At 35.8% G+C, this 14708-nt stretch overlaps 1 protein-coding gene across 1 annotated transcript in view; it reads left to right on the top strand.

The window, feature by feature from the left end:
* HFM1 (helicase for meiosis 1) overlaps window positions 1-13910 on the top strand; it is a 106737-nt gene extending 92827 nt beyond the window's left edge. The window contains exons 35-39 of the mRNA XM_074335129.1: window positions 8022-8261; window positions 9541-9631; window positions 12475-12586; window positions 12684-12838; window positions 13590-13910. Of these exons, the coding sequence (XP_074191230.1) occupies window positions 8022-8261; window positions 9541-9631; window positions 12475-12586; window positions 12684-12838; window positions 13590-13659 (668 nt within the window). The 3' untranslated portion in view covers window positions 13660-13910. The remainder of the gene's footprint in view (window positions 1-8021; window positions 8262-9540; window positions 9632-12474; window positions 12587-12683; window positions 12839-13589) is intronic.
* The last annotated feature ends 798 nt before the right edge of the window (window positions 13911-14708 follow it).

Below are 14708 nucleotides of genomic sequence, written 5' to 3'. Positions count from 1 at the left end.
GTAAGCTTGGGGTTTTCTGAAAACAATTTCATGTGTGTGGCCTTGGTATCTATTGCCACTCTTTCCTTCAAGCTGTCACTTTATGCTTCCTCTAGCCATAAATTAATATCTTAGTTAGGCAAGGTACTTACCATTTCTTATGACTCCATGATAGCCTTTAGGAAGCAAAGAGAAGGTCCCCTAATTTTACGTAGAGTATTAGAGCATTTATCCAACTTGTTCAAAGCCTGAATATCATTACAACATGCATAGAAGGTGTAAGATGGTCAATCCTCTTATTTTTGTCTCCCTTCAATCTATAGCCCTCTAACTTACTCCTTGTATTGCAGGCTCTGTTCCCCGCCATTCTCCAGAGTATGTCCTTCTCTCTGCTTACTTTCATATTGTCTTTACATAGTTTTTCTATTTTTATTTCTACCCACTATTCCAAATCCAATTTATATTATGATATAAAAGTCTCATTTAGATACTTTAGCCCCCAATGAGAACCATATCCCTGTTTTGCTGAATGGACCCCTTTTTAAAAATATTTTATCTTTTTAAAGAAGGAACCATATATAGTATAGTAGTTAAACTCACAGCATCTAGGAACAGTCTATCTAGATTCATACTTTAGCTCTGCCATTTAATGATGGTGTAACCTTCAACAGTATACTTACCCATTGTATATCTCAATACCCTCATCTGAGGTTATAGTTTAGTGGGGTGTTTTTGGGTTTTTTAGGATTAAATGAGATAATATATGTAAAGTTCTTATAATATTTCATACTATTAGTAGTAGTAATTGGGTATGTTATACTTTATACATTAGTCTTTGGTGACAGAACATACTTTAAATGTATTCAAATACTGCTCTTGAGAATGTTTTTAGGAAAACACAGTAATTTTATCATCTATATTCCAATTTCAAGAAGAAGAAAAAAATGTCAGAAATTATATAAGAAAGCATGTTAAATCATAAAATTTAAATTGTAAGGGACCTTTGTGTAATTTCTCATTTTACAGTGAAAGAAATATAGACTCTGAGAGATTAGACTTGCCCAAAATCACATAGCTAATTAATAGCAGAGTCAGAAATAGAGTCCATATCTTTCGATTCCCAATCCAATGCCATTTCTATAAAATGAAATTGACTTTCAATTATCAGTGGAGAATTGAAAATTAAACCTATAGCATATGAACTCTTTCAACTTTCCACCCTGTATATCTCTGTCTCTGCACTCATCCTTAACTTTATATTTGTCTTAAAAAGAAGAATCACCTTTTATTCTATTCAAGATTTGTCTCTCCACTTGTAATCTTAGTTTTTCCAATCCCACCTTCCCTGGGACTTTAGGACACCATTTATCCATCTCCTCTTCCCCATATTTTCAAGCTCTTTTTCCTATTATCTCTTTCTTTTCAGCATATAAATATGCTCAAGTCTCTTTCTTCTAGCTCCATGTCCCTGTCTGGCTAATCATGACCTTTTTGATTGTTAAGTGTCAGGAATTCTGCTCAAAATAACCATCATACAAAAAAAGGAAACAGAGAGACAACCCAAATGGAGCAGTAGGAAAACGCTGTGTTTACCTTCTCTCACAAACATCAAAATTACAACTAATCTACAAAACAACTATTATGGAGAATTGCGTAAAATCTAGCTGAACTGAAGCCTTTCAACTAAGGACATGCAGGAGAAGCCACCTCCAGACTGGTAGGAAGATCAGAGACATGGCACGGGCTGGGCCCACGCCCGTGTGTGACCATTAAAGATCAGGAGGGCTATTTTGGCTGTGGAGGTCTCCCCCATCCCCTAAAGGAGTGAGAGATACCAGCCAGACCCCAGCACAGGGTTCCAGTTCTAGGAAGAGAAGTCCCCATAATTTTTGGTTGTGAAAACCAGCAGAGATTGTGACTGAGAGAGACAGTGTGGCAGCACTCACACGCGCTCCTCTTAAAGAGACAGCACATGGACTTACCCACCATGGAATCACTCAGTCTGAGCTCTAGCACTGGGGCAACAGCTGGAACGGCAGCAGGGACAAATGGTGGGGAATTGAGTTATCTGGCTTGGGACAGGGGCTGGAGAGGCGACTTTCTCCTGGATGGAGGAGCTGGCGGCAGCCGTTGTTTCTTTGTTGAGCCCTCCACCTTCCCGGTGTGCGAACACAGGTGGCCACCATTTCTGATTTTTCCCCATTCTTTCTCTCCACCCAACTTTCTGGCACACCCAGGCCACTTCCAGCAGCTTTTTCATGCAGATCGTTTGTCTTGGCTCAAGCTTCACTTTCCTAGGGTCTTTAAAGGTTCACAGCACCCAGACAAGAACACCTGGCTTAAGTGTGTCCTGAACCTCTGGCTGAGCAGCCCTACATCAGCACTAGTGACAGCCAGCCTTGGTTCGCAGCTTGGCTCTCAAAGGCATTTCCAAGCACAGCACGGGTGGCAGCCATCTGTGGATTTCTTTGTGGCTCCCACTGGGTGGCCCCAGGTGAGGCATGGGCTATGGCTGAAGTAGACCTACAGCGGATCCCCTCCAAGGTCCTGGGGCTGGCGCTCCCAGTGGCCAGCCTCAAAATGAGCTGTAGCATCACCTACCTGACTCCAAGTATGACACAACACAAGGTGCGGATTGGGCAGGCACCAGAGTCCTGCTGAGGCAGATCCTGCTCTGTAGGATCACCCCCTGCACAACAACCCTTCCACTGTAGTGAAGGCCAGTCCTCACGACCAGTGAGCCCACGGGTCAGTCCCTCACATCGATGTGCAATTATCAACCAAGGCTCAACTACAAGAGGAGGGCATACACAACCCACACAAGGGACACATGAGGAGCACGTGGCTCAGGTGACCAGAAAGACTGTGCCACTGAACCCCACAGCACACCTACTACATAAGGCCACTTTACTAAGACCAGAAGATATAGCAGCCCTACCTAATACATAGAAACAAACACAGGAGGCAGCCAAAATGGGGAGACAAAGAAACATGTCCCAAATGAAAGAGCAGAACAAAGTTCCAGAAAAAGAACTACGTGAAACGGAGATAAGCAATCTATCAGATGCAGAGTTCCAAACACTAGTTACAAGAATGTTCAATTATTTCATAAAAATGGAGATGGAAACCATGAAAAAGAAGTCAGAAATAAAGGATACAATAATGGAAACGATATATTACAGGGAATCAACAGTAGATTAGATGAAGCAGAGCATCCAACCAGCAATGTAGAAGATAATGTATCAGAAAACACCCAACCAGAACAGCAAAAAGAAAAAAGAATCCAAAAAATTGAGAAGAGTTTAAGAGGCCTCAAGGATAATACCAGCATACCAACATTCACATTATAGGGGTACCAGAAGGAGAAGAGACAGAGCAAGGAATTGAAAACCTATTTGAAGAAATAATGACAGAAACTTCCCTAACCTGGTGAAGGAAATGGACATACAAGCCCAGGAAGCACAGAGAGTCCCAAACAAGATGAACCCAAAGAGGCCAACACCAAGACCCATCATAATTAAAATGCCAAAGGTTAAATACGAAGAATCTTAAAAGCAGCAAGAGAAAAGCAGTTAGTTACCTACAAGGCAGCCCCCATACGACTGTCAGCTGATTTCTCAACAGAAACTTTGCAGGCAAGAAGGGAGTGACAGAAAGTATTCCAAGTGATGAAAAGCAATGACATATAACCAAGATTGCTCTACCCAGCAAGGCTGTCTTTTAGAATTGCAGGACAGATAAAGAGCTTCCCAGACAAGAAAAAGCTGAAGGAGCTCATCACCACCAAACCAGTATTACAAGGACTCTTATAGGGACTTCTTTAAAATGGAATGGGGGTTAAGGACCAGTGAAAGGGGAAGGGATTAAGAAGAATAAATTGGGTATTATACAGTAGTCATGGAGATGTAGGTTATAGCATAAGGACTATAGTCAACAATATTGTAATAACTAAGTATGGTACCAGATAGGTACCAGATATCAGGGTGATAGATGGGAATGGGGTTGGGGTGAAAAAAGGTGAAGGGATTAAGAAATATAAATTGGGATGGCCGGTAGGCTCAGTTGATTAGAGCGCAGTGCTCGTAACACCAAGGTTGCTGGTTCAATTCCCACATGGGCCAGTGAGCTGCACCCTCCACAACTAGATTGAAAACAACAACTTGACTTGGAGCTGATGGGTCCTGGAAAAACACACGGTTTCCCAATATTCCCCAATTAAAGGAAAGAAAAGAAAAACTAAATATAAATTGATAGTTAATACAGTATAGGGAATATAATCAACAATGTTGTAAAGATCATGTAAGGTGCCAGATGGGCACTAGACTTATCAGGGGGATCACATCATAGGCTGTGTAGATGCCTGACCAATGCGCTACACACCTGAAGAGCTGAAATAGAACAATATTGAATGTCAACTATAACTAAATATATAGGTATATATAGTCACAGGATGTGGAGTACAACATAGGGAAGATAGTTGATGGTATTGTAACAGTTCCATAAGATCTCAAAGGGTAGTAGCTTGGGGGGTGGGTTATCACTTTATGAGGGGTTTAAATGTCTAACTATTATGTTGCTTTGTACACCTGAAACTAATTTTTTTTAAAAGTTTACCAAAAAAAGGAAACTGATTGTCTCATATAAACTGAAAATTACAGACGTGCATCTAACTTTAATCTTGCTAGATCTGTGTTCTCAAATGATCTCATCATGCCTCTCTCAGTTTTTCAGATGTGCTGGTTGCTAATTGGCTTTATTTTTTAAACAGGCTTTCTCACATGGCAGTGTACTAATAACTCACATCTTGCCAGTTTAGCAGACTCAGTAGAAAAATGCAGTCTTCCCTGTTAGCTTTGGCAGATCAGAGTTCATTCTGACTGGCCTCATTTGAGTCTTGTATTCAGACTTTGATCAATCCCTGTAGCCTGGGGATTGGGTCATATGTTCCACCGCTGTGGCCCTGGGGAGGCCAGGGCACCATGAATGACATCCTCACAGGGATTTCATGGGATGCTGGAGGCAGTTTCCCCAAAGGACAAGAAAGATATTCCTTCTAAAAGAAGGAAAAGCATACCAGGCAGACAAAAAACAGAATCACTAGTTCTTATACCCTCAATGTCTTGCTTTCCCATCAAAACAAAAATTCTTGAAAGAGCAATTTATACTCACTGTGCTCACTTCCTTACCTCCTCATCACTCTTCATTCACTAAAATTTGGGTTCTCCATCTTTCCTTTGAAACTACTTTTGCTCAGGCCATTCAGTGACTTCCTAAGTGCTGAATTCAGTGAGCTCTTCAATTTTTATTTTCTTTGACCTTTGTAGTATTTGACACATCTGTTTTTTCCTTCCTTTTGGAACTCTCTCCTTTGGTTTCAATTAAACAACTCTATTGGGTCTCCTACTACTTCTTGAACTGCTTGTGTTTTTCTTTCTGTCAATGTTGCAAAAAGATTCTCTCTTTTTGCTTCTTTATTCTTCTCACTTTATAAACTTTTCTTAGACAATGTCACCCAAGCCCATGTCTTCAATTACTAACTATATTCGGATGATTTCTAAATCTATACTCCCATCTGGATCTTTCTTTCTACCCCCTAACTCATCTATATAATCACCTTTCTGGACATATACACCTAAAAGTTAACATGTCAGCATCTGAATTCTGTTCTTTTTCCTTAGCTCAGTGAAAGAATCCTTCTTTTCCAAGCTGCTAAAGGTAGAAAAGAGTCAGCCTAAATATCTTACTTCACATGTATTTAGTTACCAAGTCCTCTGTATTTTACTTCCTCAACATTTCTGTATCCTTTCCTCTCTGTTCCTTCTGTTGATACTCTAGCTTAGGCATTCAAAGTCTCTCACTTATTGCAATGGCTTTCTTACTTTTCTCTTTGCTTCCAGTGTCATTATCCTCTAATCCAGAACTATTCCAAGTGATCTAACAGGCATCCCTGATCATCTAAAACCTTTTGCTAAAATATTTTCATTAGTTTTTTGTTCGCTATGCGAAAAATAAAGTGAATTCTTTAACTTGGAAAACAAGCTTCAACAGACTTGTAATCTGGCACTTAACTGCCTGTGCAGTCTCAATGGGCCCTACCTTCTTCTTCAACTTTGTGTTCTAGAAATCCTGAAAACATATAGTTCTCCAAACATTCTCTGGTCTCACATAATGCTGTGCCTTTCACGTGCTGTTCTCCATTTATGGAATATCTTGACTTTCCTTCTTTCCATGCTCCACAATCACAGTTCTATCAAGCTCAGATTCTGATGTTACCATCTTATCATGTTACCATCTTAGAGGTGTCTACTGTGACTTCCATCATAGGTTTAGGTCCTGTTCCTTTTGTATTCCCATTGTACTTTGTACCTACTGCTATTTTGAGTACATATTGTATGGTGGTTGTATGTTAACATGCAAAAGTAGAATAATGTAAACTGGAGTTATAGATATAGTTGAAGAATAAAGTAGGATTTAGATAAGTGAAGAAGAGGGTTGAAGATATTTAAAGTGAAGGAAACTCAGTGGTTTATTGGAGCAAGCTTGTACTGGCTTGTGCAAGATTATTATTCAATTTTTGGGATTCTTTCAGCTATTAAAAGTTTAATTATATAAACTTTCAATTAAATAATATATTTAAAACAAAGGCTTTGAAACTAATCACTTCTATTCTACATTTTATTATCTGTGTTCTTGAGATTATTTGCATCTACATTATATCTATATAGTAGAAATGCTATATAATGGAATACTGTTATACATTTCTTCTCAACTTTTCATTCAGTGATGTCATATTGATAGCTTGAAATTAACTGCTGTAGCAGTATTTATACCATGGAAACCAGCAGAAACTACAAATCAGTGCTTGATTTATTGTTTCATTTATTGTTTAGACTTAAGAAAGTGATGAAGGAAATGTTAATAGTGCAGATTAAATTTAACAGTGTGTTGTGTCTGTAGCCATTATACTGTGACTAATACATGCACGTGTACACACACACACACACACACACACACACACACACACACACACACCTGAGGGAATATTCTTCTAGTATTTGAAAACTATTATCTAATTCAGCAAAGAAGTTGCTTAAATCAGTAGTTGAACAGGTGAAGTCCCAACATATGTCTTTGTTGTTTTACTTTCATCTTGCATGTTAAAGTCAAACAAAATATCAGACAATGTTCATTTGTACTGTAGTGCAGTAAATGTAGTGAGAACTACATTCATTTGTCAACTGCAACCATAGGTTGATGACAGATATAAGAGTTTGGCAAAACTCAATGAAAACATTCAGTGACAATCAATTAGATATATGAAATTTACAATTAACCATACTGTGTATTTTATTATTTGTAAATTATGTGCTACATAGCCTTTACATATTATAAATACATATAATAAACTGTGTGTGTGTGTCTGTGTGTGTGTGTGCATACCTTTTTAGAGAAGCAGTTATTAAACATTTATTAGCATACTGCCATGGAAAACTGCACAAGAGAAAGTACTTAGTCCCCATAACAATATTATGTGTTAGGTACTATTATCATTCTCATTCTTCAGAGGAGAAAACTAGGCTAAGAGAGTTTAAATTGCTGGTCTAAGATTATACAACTAGTAAATGAGAGAGGTAGAATTTTCACCCAGGTAGTCTGACTCAATACCCAGGCTTTAAACAATGGATAACACTGAGTTTCATAAAAATACTCAAAATTAATTTGTAAGGAGAAGAGCTGGAGGGAGGAAGACCATTTTAGAAGCTATTATACTCCAATCTTACAGTAGGGTTATTCTCATATATGAACTAAGAGGGAAAATGAGTTTGGTCTAAAAGAATCCATTTAAAATTAAATTTAGTCCACCTATCAGTAAATATGATTCAATAAATAGAATTGGTTGAACACATTATTCAGCAATGCTTGACTTAATATTTTTGAAAACTACCACTGAAGACCTCTGTTTAGTAATTGAAAGATGTGTTTGATATATCAATAGATAATGATGCTTATAACATATACTCTTTCATACATACACACGACAGATTTTTCAAGCTGGAACTATTCTACAACTGCAAATGAGAAAGCCCCTCAAACAATGCTGTTTAACAGAAATCTTAATGCATCTGGGAACCAGAATTTGACAGATGTGGGTAAAAGCAGCTCTCCATTTTCAGAAGTTTTGAATGTGAACTTTGACTTGGGAAATGAAGTTTGGGATGATTTTGATGATGAAAACTTATTAGAAGCTACTAGCTTTTCAGCTGATAAGAAGACAAAAACAGGTAAAATTGTATTTAAGCATGAAATAATTTCATGAGAAAGTCTTTGAATATTTTTCAGTTCAGCTTTGGGGTTCATTTTCTTTGTCTTTTTAATGTGCTTGCTTAATTAGCTTTGGATTGTTAAGATTATAATTTTTAACAAAACTGAAAATGTGACCCTTCCACAAATAGCATTTCCTCCCCCTAAGGACAGAGTTTAAGGTTATTCCATGACGATGGTACAGCAAATTATCTATTCTATTGCTCTCTATCTTGTTAAAGACCCTGTTCAAATTCAGATTATTTATTGACTTTTCCTTCATAAAACAGAATATCTAGCTCTCTATTCTAAGATCATACATGGTCTGCTAATGTTTGTGAAGGACAAAAATATTTCTTTTCTAAAAGTATTCGTCTGTGAGCAAAGAAACTAAAATGTTTATTTCCAGTAGAAATGTTGACTTTTCAGGTATAAATAAATAAATAGGAAATGATTCATTTCTCCTGTGTTGGATATTATATTTAAATTATATACAACCCCAAAGTAATGGGACTTAGTTCTTTGAGTTACTAACAAATTTACTCTATTTCACTATAATAGAGAAGTGAAAATCTTGGTAAGTGTATGACAAGACAGTGAGATGGAGATACTCTTTCCCATTGAAATACTGTTTCAGGGCTCTAAGAAATACCTAAAGAGCTAATACTCCTTTCAGAAGGAATAGGATTTGACCACCTTCACAAAATAGGCCAGGAAAATCTATGACATGGGGTATTTAGGCACAATTTCTCATATCACCAGACACCTACTGTCTCTACCTAAAATTTAAAAGTCATTGTCTTAACTGCAAGTTTAAGAGGCAATTTGTACTGATCTTTTGAGGTAGCCTAATCCTATGAGGGCATAGCTTTGACCCTGGGAAAATCAATCACAATAAATATCATTTTCCCCCATGTATACAATGCTTTTAATGAACTTAATTACATGCAGACCATGGAAAATATTGAATGAACTTTAACTTGATCATTTACATGAATTAAAAATAAATAATAGTGATTTGGGGACCTTTTAACATAATGACTAATAAGCTAACCTATATGTTTTGTGATTTCTTTCCTCTTATTTTATGATTTTCCTCCCTTATTTTTCTATGCAAATTAAATTTGATTATTGAGAAGAATTATTCATTCCTTCCTTATCCAGATTATATCTGTTGGAGAGAGCCCTTGTAGAACTTGTGAAAAGCTCCATTCAGCTGTTTCCTGGCATTTTATTTCAAAATGTTATCTCTTTATATAGGATTTGGAAACACTTTGAGTTCAAGTACCAGGGGAAGTAAGCTATCCCTCCAAGAGTCAAAGAGCAAATTCCAAAGAGAAATGTCACCCAGGCAAGTTTTAGAATTTGGGTTTGAAATACAACTTTTTAAAACTTTCTATTCTCCTGACACGTAATTGGAGATGGGCATCAAGTCTTAAGATGCCAGAGAAACTATAAGGTATTAGCCAAACTAAACCCTCTTAATCTTAGAGCTGTGTTTCTCAAAGTGCTGTTGTCAGACCACCTGCATCAGAATCACCGAGGGAGTGATATTAAAAATGCACATTCATAGGCTCCACACTAAACTTCCTGAATCATAGTCTCTGGGGCCAGAGTCCAGGAATCTTCATTTTTCACAAGCCTTGAAAACTGAATAGCAGTTCAGTAAAGCATCCCAAGTAGATAAAGCACGTGAAAAGGGCTAAGGCTTAGAAAGGCATCCCATGCTCAAGGAAGGGTCAGTGAAGTGTGGTCTGTGTGGCCACAGCATTAAGGCTGAGATTGCTGAGGTCTCTTTGTGAATGTCATAACTAGACACCTGTACCGTATCCAGTGGGTCAGGGCTCACAGACTCAAACTGACTCCAGGACGTGGAGGGCCAAAGCCAACTGTAGAGTGTCCCATCTAAAGAGAGCAACCACTACTCAGCTCCAACAAGTTGTTGCTGTTCAGGAAATGAATGTTTAGTATTGTCAAATATTCTGATTTTTTAAAAAAAAAAAGCTGGGAATCTAAAATTTTATGTGACATCTCCTGACTTTTAGATTTTGACAACTAATTTTTAAAAATGTGCTATAATTTACAACACCCTCCTCCAAAAAAATAAATAATGTCTGTTGGGCGGGTGTAGCCTAGGGGCCTCTAGTTGTTGACCTACTAGGCAATGCGAAACCATCCAAGATCGTTAAACACAAGATAAACAGATTGATCAGAAAAAAATCATTCTAGTGATTTGTAGAATGATATGTAATGATATGATATGACACGTGGAGTGAATTATAGAGGGTGGGACCACCAGAGGCATCGTGGCCAATTTGAGAAAGTTTATGATGAGGCCTAAACAAGAGTAGAGGTTATCGAAACTGAGAGGCAGAGATTGATTTTTGAAACTTTTCATAGATAACACACAGATTGGATTTAGCAATTTATAGGATACAATAGTTGAGGAAGAGGGAAGAATAAATGGCAAGTGGGGAGATGGAGATGTTTTCTGAGAATGTAGGATGCAAAAGACATTTGAAAAAGAAAAAAATTTTAGAAATGTTCAACTTGCAGTGTTTTTGCAGAAATGCAAAACACATTTGGATATTGGACTTGATTAGAAGTCAAGGGAGAGAGAAATTATAGCCACAGCCAAAACTCTCCCAAAGAAAAGAAATATTGACAGCTTTTTATTCAGGGTCCAATTTACTTAAGGATTATTTATTTCTCCTTTGTTAAAGAAGATACATTAAATTTGTGGTGTCTTTTGGTATGCTTGCTATTATTTACTCGTTTTACTGATCATCAACATCAAAGAGTAATAGATTTCAGAGAATTCCAGAGCTGAAGAGGGTTTAATTTAAGTGTCATTTAATCTCCCTAACACTGGATCTTTGAATCACCATCCAATATCTCTGGCAAGTAATCATGCCATCTCTGCCAAGAGAACTCCAGTGACCAGGAGCTCATTCACTCCAAAATACTTGTTTTATGTTTGGGTCTCTCATATCATTTGATCAAACTTTTAAAAAATATATATTTTTTTATTATTTCTGTTCATTGGTCCTAACTCTGAGTCATACAGAGTAAACTGATTAGAAGCATCAAAGTGGAACAAAGCTGTGGATGTAAAGAAGCAAAAAAAGTGTAGGAAGTAGGAAGATAACAAAGTACATGAACAGTTTTGTGCCCCACGCCTTTAGAAAGCTACAAATAATTTTGAGACAGTTTAAAATTGACCACCAGGAGATAAGTGAGTTTAAAAAGGAACCCTATCAAGAAGTCTCTGAGAAACTGGTGTCAGAAATTGCCGCTGGGAAGAAGGCCCTCAGGACCTGAGGATGCGGGTTGGAAAGAAGACATGCTTCTTCTCTTACACCCTTTTTATTTTAATTCCTTGCCATTAGTCAAAGACAGAAAGATTTGATCTCATCAATGTATGTGATTCTTCCCTACCACTACTCACTGCTTATTACCCCTTGCATGGCTGTCGCATTTTAGCCCAATTATTAATGTCAACTTGAATTGTCACCTCCTGAGAAAGGCATTCACTACCATCTTTTTGAAATGGGTTTATTCTTCCACAATGATGTTCAGTTAATTTCCTTCATATCACTTTAGGATCTATAATTATGTATATTTATTGTTTACTCATTGTCTGCTCCTCTACTAGATTGCAACTCCCTGAGAATTTGTTTATCACTTTGTACCCAACTCCTAGTACAATATCTAGTACATGGAAGCGAATAATAGTATGTTTTTCAGTGAATTAATGTAATACAGAAGATGAAAGGTGAATTCTAATATACAGTTATACATAGGAAGATAACTAGAGATATCTCTCTATAGTGAGACCAGAATAGGAAAAGGAGATTAAAAGTTAAGCAAGTGGCATTTAGAAAAGATTTACAGATTGCTAGGTGATAGACAAGCATAACACCCAATTTCGAAGAAAATTGTTGAATGATTATTTCTTAGGCTCTTAAAAATAGTATTCTTATCTAATTTGGAATATATAAATTGTTGCTTTATTTAAAGAAAAGGAAATGCACCAAATTCTCCATGAGTCTAAGAAACAGAGCATCAATTTTTTATAGTGATAAATATGATAAACTTTAATCATATTCCCCAAAGAATCGCTATTGATCTAAATTAGAATGATTTGTTTGCCTTATTTGCCATATTTTACAAATAATTAATTTTGATTTTTAGTTTTGTTTCGTCATGTGAGAATCCAGATATTTATCTATCAAATTCCTCTATGTCCAAGTTCGGTGCATCCTGCATGACAGAATTACCTCAACAAGCTGGAAATGCAAATATTGTAAGAAGAAGCACTTCTTCGGTTCTCTTTTTAATTCTGCCAGAATAATTAAACTTTCAATGATTGCTGGTGGTTTTTTTTTAACCTCAAAATATAGGTCCATTTACAACAAAGAAAACAACAAAGTCTGTCACCAGAGATTGAAAGGCTATGTTTTACTAATTCTGAAAAAAGATCAAATTCTTCAAATTTTGTTAACGAAGTGGATTTCTTTATTACAAACAGTGAATGTAAAAATGAAATTGATTTCAGGTAAGAACTCTTTAAAGTCATTTCAAGATATACTGATAAAAACTTTTTACAGAAAAATTCAGTATTCTTTTCCTTTTAAAGATCAGAACCTAAAATTTTATTTACTTAAAGTCATTGAAATTTTAGACTTCTGGTGAGCTAACTCCTTACAATAATTTATAATATCAAATATCTCAATATTGAGAACCTATATGCTTGATACTATTAATTGAAACATTATATTGTGTTGAAGATTTTTTTACTGATTGAACTGCAGGCTGTATTTTGATAATATAAAGTGTAAAGTCACTTAAGAAATCCAAATGAGATCAACTAATTTTTCAAAAGTTCAAGTTGTATTTCAGCCAACCAGTTCTTTCACAATTCTACAGGTTCAATGAGGGGAAAAGTCAGATTAAGTCTCATCAGTGTCCCAACTGCTAGTCATTTTTATGAGTAAGTCTGTAGCAGTTTCCCCCTCTCTTGAATAAATGTATAGACCTGTTCATATATTGATTAAATAACATTATTTTCCAATATGTTTAAAGAAATATCTAAGAGATTTGGTCCCTACCTTTCACAGTTTATAATGTCTAATTTCCTCCCAACCCCACAGACTTCCCACAAGGGCATGCATATTGAAGTTCATTTGATCTATTAACCTCTTAGCAAGTTTCAAGTTTATCCATTTTGTATTTATTATTACGTTTTAAAATAAATTGTGTTACAATAATAATTATTTTTACATTTGCCTCCCCCCCCTCCCTCCCAGTAGGTATCATCCTGAAGATGAAACTGATGAAATGAAGTCTTTTCTGGGAATATTTGATGGTATTTTCTAAAAAAACACCAAAAATGTGTCTTATATTATTAATAAGCCAAAGTATAAAGACACCTAATTGCAAAGCCTGTTTTTTATTTTTAGAAAGTAGATCATAGTTGTCCTGATTTTTTTCTCTTCAATTTAATCAGTTTTGTTAATTTTTTGGCAACAAAATATTTGGACTGATTTATTTTCCCATTATATTGTAACTTTGTAAAAAGCACTTCTACAGTGGCTTTGTTTCAGTAAACTGATAATTAAATTGTACTTAGAAATAATTATTTGGTTATTAATTGGATTTTTTTTATTTTAACAAGAACCAATTTACAATTTTAGTTTTATATTTTATTAACAAGAAGAAAGGTATTCTATGAAAGCAAAATAATGATAGTCAGTTAATCTATTTATTATATGGATTATTCACCAATATTGTTTTGTTTTACTAAAGATTTTTAAGAATCCAGTGACTATCTGAGCCTGGTGTTACATAATTTCAAACAACAATAAACATTAATAAATATAGATTATTGTCTTCCTTTAGCCTGTTTTTCAACGTAGTGAATTCTTAAAACTTTGTTACATTGCCTTTTACTATAGTAAAAGATATTTCACTTTATTTTCCAATGAATTATATCTCAAAAATAAGTACTAAGCAATGTTTATTTAAGTTATTTATAGATATGTTGTGAAGTTGAAGGCCAGTTAAGAAATTTTAGACATTTTTCTTTAAGCATAAAAGCCTTAGAGACAAGAGAAGTCTCTAAGCCTTCCAGATGAGATTGTTATTGTTATTATTAGTAAACATTTATGAGGCATATGTAAAACTAAGTGTAGAAAATAAGCTTAAAGCAAAACTAAGAGACCTTGCTTCTGTGTTGAAAAATAAGGACAACCAGTTCCTTTATTTTAGTCATCTTTACAAGTGGTATGTCTCTGCATCTGAATCAATCATGCCACAACCTTTAAAGGTTATTAAACATCATTAAAGTGAAAAATTGGTGCACTGCAATCTGCTCATTGTGCCTACATAGATTTGGACACTAAAGTAAGTGTTACTAAAGTAAGACT

Source organism: Rhinolophus sinicus, linkage group LG06 (genome assembly GCF_036562045.2).
Source record: "Rhinolophus sinicus isolate RSC01 linkage group LG06, ASM3656204v1, whole genome shotgun sequence".
Lineage (NCBI taxonomy): Eukaryota > Metazoa > Chordata > Mammalia > Chiroptera > Rhinolophidae > Rhinolophus > Rhinolophus sinicus.
The sequence above is the reverse complement of the archived record's forward strand: the minus strand, read 5'-3'. Positions and strand labels throughout refer to the sequence as shown.